Genomic DNA, 15,259 nt, shown 5'->3' with positions numbered 1-15,259 from the left:
GCCGGTAACCCCGCTGCAGCCTCCTGTGCGGTTTCCTTCAGATCAGTCATGTACACTTTGCTGGGTTCTTCTTGACTAACTTCTTGGTTTTTCTCAAAATTACATTCAGGGTTCTCCTCTGCACCCAGTTGATCCTCCAGAGCAGCAGCATCAGCCTCTTCAGAGATCTGCAAGCAGACCTGGAGTTGATCAGTGCATGTTTGGGGTGGTGATGCGTTATAATCCTCTGCCGTCATTTCCTCCTTATCCTTTCCACTATTATTAGCATGTGCTTTGAAGCCCTTCAGCTGAGAAACATTGCTAGGATTGGTGACTTTAGTCTCTTCTTGCTCGTCAAATGCTTTAACAGTAGATTCCTGCAGAGGGGAGTGGTGGCATTGTAACAGTGTGGCATCCACTGTTGCATGATTTCCTTCAGTGTCCTGAAATAATAAAAATAATAAAATGACGTATCTACAATTTGGCCCGATAAGGCGATAAAATGTGATTTAATTGTGTTTCAATCACTTAAATGACCTGATGATGAGTAGCCTGGATATCATCGATCTCTGAGTTTTCATCACTTGGACATTCCCTCTTCCTTGACCTGAGTGAGCGAGGCTGAGGTGGAGCTACGCTGGCTTAACACATAAGGATCGACTCAATTCAAATTGAAATGAGCCTATCAATGATAGTGAAGCAATTGTACATCAAATGTAATTTTTCTTACAAATACCAAATATAGTTTCTGTTCAACAGTAGCACATTAAAGTTAGCCCATGTAGTGGGATTATAGCAACTGCTTTACCACTGCTGTTGTTGGTCTTTGCTTTTGCTTTGGCCATCTCCTTTCCCTAAATAACAAAAATAAGTGAAACACATCAAGACACAACATAGTAGGAGATATACAGCCCATACTTAACATGACTAATTCCCCTTGTTACGGTTGTATCTGGTGAGTTTATAACCAAATCTAAGTCATGTAAGTAAATATAGTAAATGCAGCTAGCTAACATCAACATAGTTACACGAGTTAACTGAGTGAAAGAGGAAAGTTGAAGATGTGACTTGTATAATGTTACTGAGTGTGCTTGCTGGGTTTAAAAAACAACCCATTAAGATTAAGTTCATTCTCAGTGGAAAGATAGTGACAAAATGTCACGTTATATTTTTCCCACGGTCATACAATCACCCACCTGAACCATATGGTCTTGCCTTGTAACGTAACGTCGGTGTTTTACGTCAGTACTGGGCGTGTTTCGTCTAGCCGTAAAGCGCGATGTGCGTTGCCACTGGAGACGCAATGTAGGAAGTACATTCCACAGTTTACCGTTCTAGTTTTGACAGCTCAAACTTAACGTTACATTACACGCCTGCTTGTATATGTTGTGTCTTTTCTCCCGTTGTTTATGAGCAGTTTTTTTTCCGACCTGACTAACGTTAGCTGTAACGGTAACACCACGGTCCGTGAAAGTGACAAGGTAAACAGCTTGCCTGTACATTCAGTGTCTGTGTAAAAATGAACTGTTTGTTGTGCTAGCTAACATGTAGCACACAGAAGCTAACCCCATACAAAACAGTTGGGACAGTTTTAATTATTACTTAATTCTGCTATTGAGGTCAGTGCCGACTCTACACTAGGTGTACTAGCAGTGGATACTGTCAGTTATGTTCATCACAGTTCTTCTGCTTCTTTCCATTGGCTCAACTCATGCAATCCGTCCTTAACTTTTAGGTTTGAACCGTCGATGAGCCGCAGTCGGAACCCCCCTCCCCGGGGTCAAGGGGCAGCGCGAGCCAAACAGGTAACACCCGTCATGTCTGATCAGGAGATGTTTGAATGATATCCACTGTTACGTTAGCAACAGGTATGATTCAGCACCTCTGTCCCTGTTTGTACTTCTGGGTCTCAGATGGGGCTGCTCCTTGACCTGTCCCCGGGCGGAGGGATGGATGATGAGGGAAATGATGAAGAGCTGGAGGCAGAGCTTCTGAATCTGGTGGGAGAAGGTGGAGGGAGATCACAAGGGAAGAAAGGTGACGGCAGAGGTGAGAAAGAGTCTCTCCCATACCTAATTCATAGATGTCTATCAGTGTAAAGTACAGTTTTCTCTTGTTATTCATGTGTCGGTGTTTGAATTTTGATCTGCCGCTTATGATTTAGTGCCGCTTGTGATGCGTTTGTGTACCTACAGCTCCTGTCCCCATGGCTGATATAGAGCGAATGGCAGCACTTTGTATGAAAGACCTGGATGATGATGAGGAAATGGGGGATGACGATCTGGATGATGATGAAGATCTGCTGGTAACACACTCACACTGACTTTTGTCCCTTTCACATCTGAAACACGTAGTGGATTAACTGATAAATTGGCAGAAGATTAATTTGGAACTACTTTTGATAATGGTTAAATTGTGTCAGTTATTTTTTAGTCCCAGCTTCTCCGATGTGCTGAATTTGAAGACATCATCTTGGGGTCTGAGAAATTGTAATGTGCATATTTCACCTCCTTTAGTCAGTTCACAGACTAAATGATTCAATTAAGCACATTAACTGAGAATAAAAACCCATTGTTTAGCTGCATTCCTAATCCCTTTCATTCCACTTATAACAACATGGTGAACCTGAAGCTGCTGAATTGCTCTAAATATCTGTATTTCTTTTTTTTTTACCGCATACATTTCTGTGTCTCCACACATAGGCAGAACTGAATGAGGTTTTGGAGGATGATGAGGAACAATCCCCTGCTCCCACCCCTCCTGCATTCACGCCAACTGCTCCCAAAGTGAGCGTCACATCCCACTCGGCTCCTCCTGCTGCTCCCGGTGGTGCAACTGGGTTGGAGTCTGTCCTACTGGAGCGCGTTGAAATGTATAAGACGGCCATTTCCAATGCTAAGACTGCAGGGGAGACGAGCAAAGTGCGAAGATATGACCGTGGGTTAAAGGTAAACTGGAAACATCCTACACAGCCTCAGAACAAGTTTATCCCCATACTTTGCCTTCATTCAATGGGCCTCTTATATTGGAATCTAAGACTTAATAGTATAAAACATTGCAACTTTCTTCATTTTAATGCAATAAATATGTGTTTATGATTTTCTTTTTTTTTTTCTCCTTCAACCCTAGACACTGCAGTCCATGTTGACATCTTTTAGGAAAGGGAATCCAGTCAGCGAGGAGGAGATTCCGCCTCCGGTTGCTCTCGGTGGAAAGCCCAACGCCACAGACGAGTCTGAATCGATCAAGGAACGAGAACTGCCGGGGCCCACGCTGATGCCCTCTCCTCCCACAAACCAGAAACCTCTAAGGGAGGCTGCACCGGCAGCTCCGAGTATGAAGCCACTCCATCTGACCGTGCCCCATAAGCCTGCTGCCGCCTTAACCCCGGGAACACCTGCCATCTCTCCCCTCACCCCCGGCCAACCTGACGCTCAGCACTCAGGTAAACGCACATGATAACGTACGGAGTACGCTGTGGGAGTCTCTCTACCTCAGCACTTCTCTCTGTACTGTGCACTGGATGTATAAGAGTAAAAGACGTGGTGATATTGGTCCACTTTAATTAACACTTTAAACTCATCGACTCTGATTATAACTGATTATTGGTCATCCTATTGTTCAACTCTTCTGACTTTGGCGATGGCTCGTTCCACAGTTCAATGTCAAACTGATAAGAGTATAATCAAATGTCCCGCTAAATGTCACTGTGATCCTCCTGAGCTTTGAAGTCTTTTTGTTTTCGACGTTGTTCTCTCTTTATCTAACTTTTTCTCTGTCTGCCCTCCCTCCATTCAGAGCTGAAACAGGCAGTGTTGTCCAGACAGAGGGAGTATAAGATCGCTGCCATACACGCCAAGCAGAACTCCGACATAGACGGGGCGAAACAGCACTACCTCACTGCCAAGGTGACAGAACCAACGTCAATGTTATCACATGAACACATCTATTTGTTTGTATACTTGTATGTAGAAAAAGTCAATCCTAATGGAGTTGACCTTCTTTTATGCAGAAGCTGGACGCTCTGGTGGAGGCACTGGACAGAGGCGAACCAGTCGACCTGAGCTCACTACCGCCTCCTCCTGGTCAGTTAAAGGGATACTTTAATGTAACGTTTTTGACTTTAGTTGACATTACTCAAACACCATGGCCTAGAAGGAAGCTCCCAACAGTGGCATCAGTGCATTATTGCTCTATGCATTATTTATTGACTTTTCCAAGGCGTTTGATATTGTTGATCACAGATTAACAAAACAAAGTACTTATTCTCAAATTTGGAAGATAATGTTCCAACTGGGTTTGTGCATATGTGTCTGGTAGAACACAGGTTTATGATATCCATTTGTATGCACATTGCTCTTTTCCAACCAAAGCCATGTCTAGATTGCAGCCTGCCTTCAAAGTTCTTTAGACATCACTGCTGATCATCACTACAAGCCTCAAACTTGTACGGAATACAGATAAGACAAAATATGTTTTATTATAGAACCCATAGTTCTATCCTGCAGCTTCCTGCCATACATAATGCCACTGAAATTGAGCTTCTTCAGTGTAATGAATGTCTGTAAAACACCATCAACCCCCATGGGAAAATACTGAACGTTGGAAGACTTCGCACCATATAACTAGAATGATTTTTAATTTTGGACCAGTTAAGGGATGTCTGTGATTGTTGACACTGTTTGTAATATGCCAGTGTATAACTTACTGTTTCTCCACTGATATCTGATCATTTGCAGGAGACGTAGTAGCAGAACACTGTGCACCTCCTCCTCCTCAGTCGTCCTCTAAACCTGCTGCCCCCGCTGCCCCTGCACCCACCCAGGTGGCCGCTGCCGGTACGACTCCAGTAGCCCTGATCCTTCAGATGATAAAAATGTTCCACATCGAATTTAAAGAATGAAGTGTGTGTGTGTGTGCGCGTGTGTGTGTGTCCTGTACAGAGCTGCCTGCTCCCAGCAATGTGGGAGAAGCCCTGCAGCAGAGGATGGACATATACAAGTCAGCAGCAGAGGGAGCCAAGAGCAAAGGAGACGATCGTAAGGCTCGCATGCACCAGCGCATTGTCAAGGTACACACCATGCCCCTTATGTACCATATTGTTGTAACTATTTTCAAAGCCGAATAATGTATTTCTCAAAAAAAAATACAGCTTTAGATATTCTCAAAGATAGAGCAATTTGGGATGCACCTTGCGTTCCTGGCTGTGCGCTGCCGTTCGGTGGTGTGTTATAACTGGTGTGTGACTCACTGTATTTTGACTGGAAATACCCTCCGTTGCTTTTACTGTAACCACCTCTGTTGCTCATTTCAGCTACCAGAATAACCTGCAATAAAGTCTCGCTTGTTCTCTGAGGATTGTTGAGAGGCATTGTGGGGGAAAAAAATAGGAAACCTTTCATTTTGAAGTAGATTTGGCTGAGGCGAGGTAAATGGATAAAACAAGAACATGAAAGAAAGGACAAGATATTGTTGTGCGGCATGTACTGTATATCGTATTAGTAGGAGTGGAAGCACATTGATGACATAGATCTCCATGTGGGAGTAATGCTTCTGTCAGTATTTATATGCAGGAAAGACACTTCATATTTTGGGTGGGATTGGAAAACCAGGGAGGTTGTTTGCTATAGACATATTTACGTATTTATTCTGATTTACAATGCTACAATTGAGGAATGTTTTGACTATGACAGACTAACAATACCAGAATATAATAATATGAGAGTATCCACGAGTGGAATTGTCCTTAATAACAGAATTATCAATCATCTCCTCTGTTCTCCAAAGCAATACCAGGATGCCATCAGAGCTCACAAAGCCGGACGACCCATCAGCCTGTCTGACCTACCTGTGCCGCCAGGTAACCTTCTCCCGGTGTGTTTCAGGATTGGGCCTCTGCTGCACTTTATAGTTACATTGAGTCGTGTGTGTGTGTGTGTGTGTGTGTGTGTGTGTGTGTGTGTGTGTGTGTGTTGCTCTTGTAGGCTGTCCTCCACTGCAGGGCTCAGAGGGGAGTCAGCAGAGCTTCATGGGTGTCCTGGAAACGGCGATGAAAATAGCTAATCAGGATGCAGACGCAGAAGATGATGAAGAGGACGGACAAAGAGAGGCTGCCAAGGTAAAAAAAATAAAAAATAAATAAAGGTACGACCAAATGGTCAAGTTGTTGTTGTGCAGCCAAGAAATCTGATTGGTTGCCTTTTTTTTCAAGTGAGGCTAGCCACGTTTTATTGTTGGGCATGCCAGCTCCTGTGCAGGTTATTGAGTGATGACTGTTGTCTCTGCTGCACCTCCTGACTCTTACATCAACACCGTGCTTCACTGTAAACCACGGGAAAGTATACAAACAGTGACTCACTAAACTTAGTTAAGACACAGCTGTTGAAATTGTTAAAAATGCTAAATCAAGGTCCCAGGTAAGAGAACAGCGCTGCACCTAGACCTCTGTATTTGTGTGTGTGTGTGTCATCATTTGTGTGACGCTCACACTCACACTCACATGTTCCTACTCTGCAGCCTGCAGTGCGTCCACCTGCCCAGAAAGCAAAGTCTCCGGCTCCTCAGGCCCCTGGAGGCCCCTCGACTCCAAAACTGGGAACAAAAGGTGCATTCAGAGTGTTCTGTGTTCGGCCCGCACGTACAAAATGTACCATACGAGTGCTACACGAGGCCGAGTTTCACTTTTTCTTCTCTTAATTATCCTTTCAGCCCAGCAGCAATTGGATTTCCTGTTGCTAAGGCGACAGGCTTTTATGCGTGCCGCGCTGCGCTCCAAACAGATGAAGGTAAGCTGTGGGGTTTTATTTTTTTATTTTCTTTGCTGATAGATTCCCTGACATCTTTATATTGTTGGTAGATGTCTTTATTACAGCCGCCTGTTGTTTAATTGGAGTCTTGAACATCTGCTGCCGTGTGATGGTTTGTAGGACATGACTGGAGCAGCGCAGCACCTCCGACACGCCAAGGGACTGGACCCCATGGTCACCGCCGCCAATGCTGGGCTACCTGTTGATATCAGCAAGGTCATAAATATATTCTTATGTTCAAATTACAAGAAGATGCAGAGTGTGTGTGTGTATTTGTGTGAGAGTGACATGTTGTCACAGGAGCAACCAAAAGTGTGAGGTGTGTTAACACAAAACGGGACAGAAATAGAAGACGGTAAGAAGGAAGCGCGGGGTGAAATCAAAACACCTTTGTGCTCATCACGGTCTCACCGTGTGCGTGCGTGTGTGAGAGAGAGAGAGAGAATTTCTTCATTGCCATTCCTCTATTCATATTTCACATAGTTGCCACTTCTCCCATCTGACTTTCTTTCATTTTTCCTGACTTTTATTTTAACATCCTTGTTTCAAATAACCCGTGTACTTCACTCTGACTCACAGTGTAATTACCAAGAATATTAACTTTGTGCCTCTGTTGGTTTGTCTTCCTTTCTGTCCCCAGAACATCACACAGGCTTAGAAATATCTTCACAATTTCTAGTGGACAGATTTTCTTTCGTTTTTTATTTCGCTCCACTTTTGTAATCATCTCCTTCCTGACAGATTCCCAATGCTCCAGTCAGTGAGGAGGACTACTCCCTGGCTCGCTCCCGCACCTCCCCTCTCTCCCCTCGCTCCAGTGAACAGTACCACGGCCTCATGGATCTGTTGCGGAAGCAGCATGAGGTCAGGACACTCTTCTCCCTTCTTCTTTTACGTATATTCAAATCACAATAGTCTTCTTTCATATTGTCTTTGGCTATTGTCTATTCTCGTACCAACGCCTTCCTTTTGATCTGCATCTCTACAGAAGTGTTTGGGATACTCTCAGCAGCTCACTCTCTTGGGCAATGTGGCTGAGGCTCTGAAGTAAGAGACCCCCGTTGTGGTGTATTTGTCACATATGTTATCTTCAGCCATACAAATAGGCACATTTCATTAAATTTAATCAATCTGTGTTTGATTTGATGGTATCATATTCATTTTGGTTGCTACTAATTGCGACCAAAGACATCACGGCTTTGAGATCAGATGATTTATTATTCATTTTACATCGTTACACATACAATGACAAACAGCATCATTATTTGCTAACTCTGACCAACAGTCACAAACCAAAAGAAATACATTTTTAATTCCATTAAAAGCTGAAAATATGCAAATTCTCACACTTGAGAAGCTTATGTTTGATACTTACTTGTATCTCCTGATATACTTCTTTATTTATTCAACTGAGCACATCATCACAGTTGTGGAGTGTGTGTTCACTGTGTCAACACACACACTGACTTTACTTTTTGTTTTTCTCATCCCCATAGTGCATGCAGTATAGCTTTCATGTCACTCTGAATATTTTGCACGTTCTCCTCACAGATCTCTTCACAGATTTTCACATACATTCACGCATCACGCATTCCTTAAGACTCTCGTTGCTTTCTTCAGTTTTGCTTTAAAAAATGTCGCTATATCAAGCTCCTAAAGTTTTTCGGTGAACAATGCAGGAATACAAGTGTTTGTTTGATCAAATAGAGCTGCCTGGCGTACTATAACTGCTGTCTGTGCAGAGACCAGTCTGTGCAGAGACCAGTCCATACTGTAGGACTTCATATGAGATACGATGAGTTGTGTGTAAGGACCGTCTCTGTTTCTCACCAGGTTTGAGAAACTAGTCGAGGAGTGTATGAAGAGCATCGCCATCCTGAAGAACGCCCACGCCAAGGGCCAGCCGGTGCCCAAGTGTCGCACAGAGGAGAGGACCTTGAACACCGTCAAGTCAGCAACAAATATATATAATATAATATAATAATATGATATTTAGTGATAATGTATTTTCTTTGAACGACTTGTGCTCCACAAAGACATTTCAGCCATGGTAATGACTTCAAAGGTTGCAATTCTGTCAGATAATCCACCACTTTGGTCCAGACTGAAATATCTCCACAAACAATTGGACTGACAAGGAATTTTGTACAGATGTTTACATTTCCAGAGGATGAAAATTATTGACTTTGGAGATCACCTGGACTTTCTTTAAACGCCACCGTGAGGTTGATATATTTAGCTTTTTTTTTTTTTAAATCTTAAAACTATTGGATGGCTCACTACACTTCCTGGTGTTAACATCCCTGAAACACTGATTCAAATTAAATGATTCTGAATTATTATTTTAGTTGGAGCTTTGCAACTGAACTGAATGTATATTTGATTGTGCAGATTCTCATGCATCAGATGTTTGGTTTAGAAAATACATTTTTTTTTTAGACTTTCCCTGACCAGCGCGGTAGATGAGTCAGATTGACTCACTGTGACTCACTCTGGCTCTGCTCCAGTATCATACGGAGCTAACAGCTAGGTAACTCTGGCAGTGACTCATAAACAGGCTCATCGACAGTCGGGATTGTTTGGCATCCAGGGACGCTGACTGGTTGTTGTCTGTCACTCCTGGTGCCGTTTCTAAATGTTTTTTGTTATTTAGGATCCACACCGGCCTGACACCAAATGACCTGATACTGTACATCATCAAAGGCATCAACCTGCCATGTCCCGCAGGTACTGATGGCAGCTCTGCGTCTTTTGAAATCACCAGGCAGTAATGTGTCACATGTTTGCTCACCTACACCTACCTCTCTGCCTTCAGGTGTCTCGCCTAACGATCTGGATGCCAGCGTGAAGTTTGAGTTTCCTTTTCCCAGTGCGGTAAGTATCTCTCTCACTCAGTGAGTAGATTGTGGATGTTTCACTCTGGTTTTATCTAGATGTGCTTTAATGCATTCATTTGTCTGCGTGTAGGAGGAGGCTCAGAGGGACAAAACGAGCACGGTAAAGAGCACCAACAACCCAGAGTTTAAAGAGAATTTCAAACTCAACATCAACCGAGCCCACCGAGGCTTCAAACGAGTCGTCCAGTCCAAAGGCATCAAGTTTGAAATCGTCCACAAGGGGTAAAAAAAAAAAACACAACTGCTTTTTGGACAATATAGGCAGAAGCTTCCCCGTCTATCCTCATGATTTAAGCTGTAAATGTCATGTCTGTTATGCTTTTGTCAGCTGTGTTCCTCTCTCTGTATTCACAGAAGCCTGTTCAAGACGGACAGAGTTGTGGGCACTGCTCAGATGAAGCTAGAGGCCTTAGAGAACCAGTGTGACGTCAGAGAAATAATAGAGGTGGGTGTTGATGGCAAGTAAACACAAATGCATACGCACATGTATGTCCCAGTTCTATCTAACAGTGTGTTTCGTAGGTGATGGATGGACGAAAAGCTACAGGTGGAAAGTTGGAGGTGAAGGTGAAGATCAGAGAGCCTTTAACAGGAGCTGATCTCCAGCCGGTGACGGAGAAGTGGCTGGTTCTCGATCCGGTGTCCTCCCTTTCTCCTCCAGAGAGACAAAGGGAACGGGTGAGTAGAGTATTCCTTTCCCTGAACTGCACGTGTGTAGACTGTGGAAGGAAACGTGGGATTCCTCCAGAGGACACAGGAACAACTCCTCACGAAGGCTCCAGCCGGCCGGTTCATGTTCGCACTTAGAACCAAAATTTATGTTAGGTTAGGTGTTATTTGTGTTTGTAATGCCCGGTAGCTGCTTCAAAACTTGAGTGAAATTTATCTTTAAAATAAAATTTGGATGGAAATCTGATTTTGCCCCACTTTCAAGTATTGCTGTTTGTAACGGCTTTAAACACACATTAGACCTTAGACCAACACACTAGTTTACCTCAAACATAACCGGGTCTACAGTCATGATGTGAGCTGCTGCCTGCTGATTAATATGCTGTGATCCTGCTGCCCCCTTTGCCAGGTCTATATACCTGCAGGAGTAACAGAAGCTGACACCATTGGCATTAAATATATTGACAGTGTCAGTTCAGTGAAGTCTCAGTGTGTGTGTTTGTTTGAATCAGGCTCCATCTCCTCGGTCTAAACCCAAACATGAAGCGAGCAGCAGACAAGAAGCGAGCAGCAGACATGAAGCGAGCAGCAGACATGAAGCGAGCAGCAGACATGAAGCGAGCAGCAGGAGCAGTCATCCCAACAACTCTCCTCCACTATACAAACTCACCAGCTTCAGCCTCCTCAACCACGACAGGGAGCGGATGGAGAGAAAGGTATTTGTGTATGTTTATGTGTGTGTGGTCTAAGCACCGTCCGCAACATCCGCTTCTCTAATGGGAAAGTCTCGTCGGGTCTCTCAGATTGCAGACTACCGAAAGGTGCAACGGCATCCCCCCTCTGACCTCGTCCACCAATACAAAGAGGTCACACACAGACTGCAGTGGCAGAAAGCGCAGCTGGAGCGAGCCTCCTCCGCTCTACTGACCGGTAACTCGCTCAAAGAATACAAACGAGTGCTTACTTCACTACCACGTGTGTTTGTATGTCTCAACCACTCAAACACCTACATCTTCCTTCCCCACGTGTGTAGAGTATGAAAATGCGCTGCAGCGCTCCGTCCAAGGGTATGCTGACTCTGTGAAGAAACACTCCAGCCAAGGCAACAGGGTGAGTACAGTTGGTGTGTGTGTGTGTGTGTGTGTGTGTGTGTGTGTGTGTGTGTGTGTGTGTGTGTGTGTGTGTGTGTGTGTGTGTGTGTGTGTGTGTGTGTGTGTGTGTGTGTGTTTTAGGTTGGGGCCTTATTGTGTAAAGTTCTCATTGTCTTATTATAGGACGCTGCCAAGGATGCGCTTGGCAGGTTGAAGATGGTGGAGAACGAGGTAAGGGTTGCCAATGCAAACAAATGTTGCATCATAATGTCTGTAAATGATGTACAATGCTATGTTCTCCTTTTCTCCCTGCTTCAGCTGGAATCGCTGAAAAGGAAACGCACGGGATGAGAGGAGAGTAAGGGAGTGGAGATTTGGCTGCAGTACTGTTATATCGTCTCTCTCTCTCACATACACATTCATATACAAGCACTACATCGGGGGACTTTAAGCACCTTTTGCATGATTCTATGCTGCTCATTTCCATGAAAACTGCATGAACCAATCAGATCATTCTGTCAATTGATCATAAAACGTGTGTCACGATGGGGTTAGTCCCCTGCGAAAGTAATTAAAAAGAAATCTGTAGCTACAAAGGGACACAGAAAGTAAGCATTAAAATGTGTGATGCAGGCTTATTTGCACTTAAACACCAGAGAAAGCTGCTTCTGAAGCACAGCTTAACATACTTTACCTACCATGCCATGTCCGTTTTTTATTCCCATCTTTCCTTTGAGAATTGTTGATGAGGAGATCTGTTCGAAGATCTATACATTTTACATTTGGCACCAGCCCAGAGAGTCAGTGAGGTGTCCGTAGATGACCAAAACGTGTGTGTGTGTGTGTGTGCTCTGAAGTGTGTTTAACCAACGGAGTGAGGAGTTTTTAACCCCTTTTCCCATATTTTATGTGTGTAATGAGCTTAATCTAATCTGTCTGCTCCAGTGTTCCCAGATTACAGTAATCTGCTCCGTTTGGAGTGGTGTGATATGGGAATAAAAAAACGGGGCTTCGGGGCGCCGCAGCCTACATCCCATAATGAGGGATTAGTGTTTGTGTCACCAAGGAGACGACTAGATCAGACGTAGAGTCGCCTTTGGGGCTGGGGAGAGGGGGTGTTAGCAGCGTGCCACGAATGTGGTAGAAGCTTAGCTCTGCAGAAGGATTGCTGCTTCTTCTTCTTCTGCATCTTCATCAGCTGTTTCTTCTTTGTTGTCTTCTTCATCTTCACTTTCTTCGCGCTAATTCCTTTGCGTACATTCAGAGTATTCAGAGTCATGAGTAATAGGCGGCTCTACTTGGATTTTCTTTAACCTCTTAAACAATATTAAGCCCATTATGCTGTCGATTATGAAATAATTATCAGCTGCTGTGTCAGCATGCTGCTATTTTGCACACATTTTGGCATATGCGGTTTACAAAAGCAGGATCTGTCCCACTGAGCTCTCCAGTAGCAGCACAGTGGGTGCTGAGTAGTCTGCCCAAAGGAAGAGAACCCACTATGTGCCAGTAAGGCTGGGTAATTGCTCATTTCTATTTCTGTTGCACCACAGACATCCCTGTCACAGGCATCCGAGTCATTCCTCTCTACTTTACACTCACCGTGAGCGTGAAGTCAAGGGTACAACATTCAGACCAATCCTGTAAAACTTCAGAAGATGTGTGACAAATGCAGAGGCCTTGAAATGTGTCAGCTTTAGATTGTACAGCAACATGTATTCTCTGTTCTGCTTAGTGCTCTGGACAGCAGAGTCTGGTGATCGTCATTGACTTCATGCAGCCAGAAAGCAGCAGACGTCTTTAAATGAACCTTGCTGTATGTTTTCTATCCGACTCTTCAGTGTGGATGATGTCTGGTAACTCTGCTAATAGTTTTTTTTTTAGTCATGTGACAGAGCAGAGAATCATGTGTTTGTTCTAATCCACCCACTGCCTCACCCCATTAGCAAATAATCCTGGTTAAAGTTGACCTGATAAGGCCCTCCACAGTCTGTGTTGATATTTATGTAACATCCCTTCCCCCACATTATTCTTTTTAATCTATCCGGAGAAGATATCTTCTGACTCGTTGTAAGTGGTAGGTTATACCGACATGATAAAGTTCAATATATATATAGTGGATCTTAAATGACTGTGTGTGTGTGTGTGTGTGTGTGTGTGTGTGTGTGTGTGTGTGTGTGTGTGTGTGTGTGTGTGTGTGTGTGTGTGTGTGTGTGTGTGTGTGTGTGTGTGTGTGTGTGTGTGTGTGTGTGTGTGTGTGTGTGTGCGCGCGCACATGCATGCAACTTTATCTCCTTAACTACAAATCATGGACACATAATACACATAATAATATTTTTGCTGACCATTTTTAAATGTATGCAACACAGTTTCGCTTTTGATGTGTTTTCCTGATTGTTCCAGTTAGCCATTAGTTTCCATTAGTTTCAGTGCAGGACGGGAATCAGTTAGCAGACTGTTAAAACCAAAGAGTCTACTAATTGTTTTTTACACTTTGCGGTAATTAATGGAAACCAATGGCTGACTGAAACCGCTGAAGGATTATTTGGTGTTTAAAAAAGGCCAAAAACCAGAAAAAATGCCTCTTACGATTACCTTAAACCCGAGGCTTCAAATGTCTTGTTATGTCTGACCGACACTCCAGAACCCCGAGATATTCAGTGTCAGACTTCGGCTGGATAAAGGGAATGTTTGGTGTGCAGGGCTTGAAACATTATACAACCTTTCTTAAACACGGCAACAGTTTTGTTTTTGGAAGGGCTAGCTGTGATGCAAATGGTCCAAAACATGGAAAACCACCAGTTTGGTCCTTTTTTTTTAACAGAAAATGTTTTTTTATTATTTATATTTACAAAGTCATGTAAAGACTATGACGTCGTAGATCTGATATAACTCCGCGTTGCAGCTTCATCGCCTTTAAACACTCACAGGAACTACAACTGAGCAGCAGCCCCATTCTTTAACTCCAAAACCTTTAACCTTTGTCACCTCACACACACACACAAACACGCACACACAAACACACACTCCGCTGCCACATTACCTCACTGCTCGAGTGACCTCATGGCCTCTGAGGCTGTCCTGTTGTCATGCCAACAGGCTCATCAGCATTCAGTGTTGTAGTTCGGTGGTCAGGACACGAGGAGAGCGACATATTGTTAAAGTTTGTCCTGTTGGTGACTCACTCTCCTTTCTCACACACACTCCATCTCATATTTTCTTTTTTTCCTTTTCTTTGTCTTTCTTCTTGTCTTCACTCCATTTTATAAAGGAGACATTTTGGTGGATTGTTTGTCATATTTGTTAATATTCCTGATCTGCTGCAGTAAATGTAATCATCTGGGTTTGGGAGAATGCTTTTTCTTCTGTTAAGTCATTTAAGGGCAATCAATATAAATGTAATCTTTGTATACAGTAAATATACAGCATAATATGCTCTGTGTCTATTTTCGAGTGTCAGTCATGATGATTCGTGCAGCTCAAACGGGGAATGTATGGAGGCCTGACTGTGTTAAGGCTTTATTATCTTCTGTATGAGGTCGTTGTTGGAATCAATAAAAAGGTGAAACAGCACTGGGTTTGTGTCTTCAATGAACAAAAGAAATCCGGACCAGATTTTTCCCATTTGGACTGATTTCTGAACAACAGAAGCTTTATTGTTCCCCTTCAAACCGTTTCTACCAGCTTGAAGTAAGAGAATATCTTGGAAAAGATGACATGTTTCAGAAGTCTGCTACAGTAAATTCTGTGAAACATGTTTCGTTATAATGGATTTTCATATGATCAACGTCTGTGATATATACAGTATGTTCCTAGT

At 43.5% G+C, this 15,259-nt stretch overlaps 1 protein-coding gene across 1 annotated transcript; it reads left to right on the top strand.

Annotated features, from left to right (window-relative positions):
- The first annotated feature begins 1,312 nt into the window (after positions 1–1,312).
- On the top strand, positions 1,313–15,013 carry cc2d1a (coiled-coil and C2 domain containing 1A). The gene is made up of 28 exons (XM_079159667.1): positions 1,313–1,460; positions 1,715–1,784; positions 1,893–2,028; positions 2,175–2,284; positions 2,682–2,927; positions 3,109–3,424; positions 3,778–3,887; positions 3,992–4,064; positions 4,719–4,817; positions 4,923–5,050; positions 5,767–5,839; positions 5,964–6,097; positions 6,496–6,583; positions 6,688–6,764; positions 6,906–7,001; positions 7,527–7,649; positions 7,774–7,832; positions 8,619–8,735; positions 9,439–9,512; positions 9,601–9,659; positions 9,753–9,904; positions 10,037–10,127; positions 10,205–10,360; positions 10,864–11,067; positions 11,155–11,281; positions 11,385–11,461; positions 11,626–11,673; positions 11,761–15,013. Exons 2-28 carry the CDS (start codon positions 1,728–1,730, stop codon positions 11,791–11,793), a joined length of 3,063 nt encoding a protein of 1,020 aa, XP_079015793.1. The 5' UTR covers positions 1,313–1,460; positions 1,715–1,727; the 3' UTR covers positions 11,794–15,013.
- Positions 15,014–15,259: the final 246 nt, after the last annotated feature.

This window comes from Pholis gunnellus, assembly GCF_910591455.1.
Source record: "Pholis gunnellus genome assembly, chromosome: 5".
Classification (NCBI taxonomy): domain Eukaryota; kingdom Metazoa; phylum Chordata; class Actinopteri; order Perciformes; family Pholidae; genus Pholis; species Pholis gunnellus.
The sequence above is the reverse complement of the archived record's forward strand: the minus strand, read 5'-3'. Positions and strand labels throughout refer to the sequence as shown.

Excerpts from the sequence above, each read along its gene's own strand:
- cc2d1a (XM_079159667.1), top strand. The coding sequence starts at position 1,728 with ATGAGCCGCAGTCGGAACCCCCCTCCCCGGGGTCAAGGGGCAGCGCGA. Across the intron at positions 5,051-5,766 it reads TGCACCAGCGCATTGTCAAG|CAATACCAGGATGCCATCAG; the intron begins GTACACACCATG and ends TGTTCTCCAAAG. Across the intron at positions 10,128-10,204 it reads ACGTCAGAGAAATAATAGAG|GTGATGGATGGACGAAAAGC; the intron begins GTGGGTGTTGAT and ends TGTGTTTCGTAG.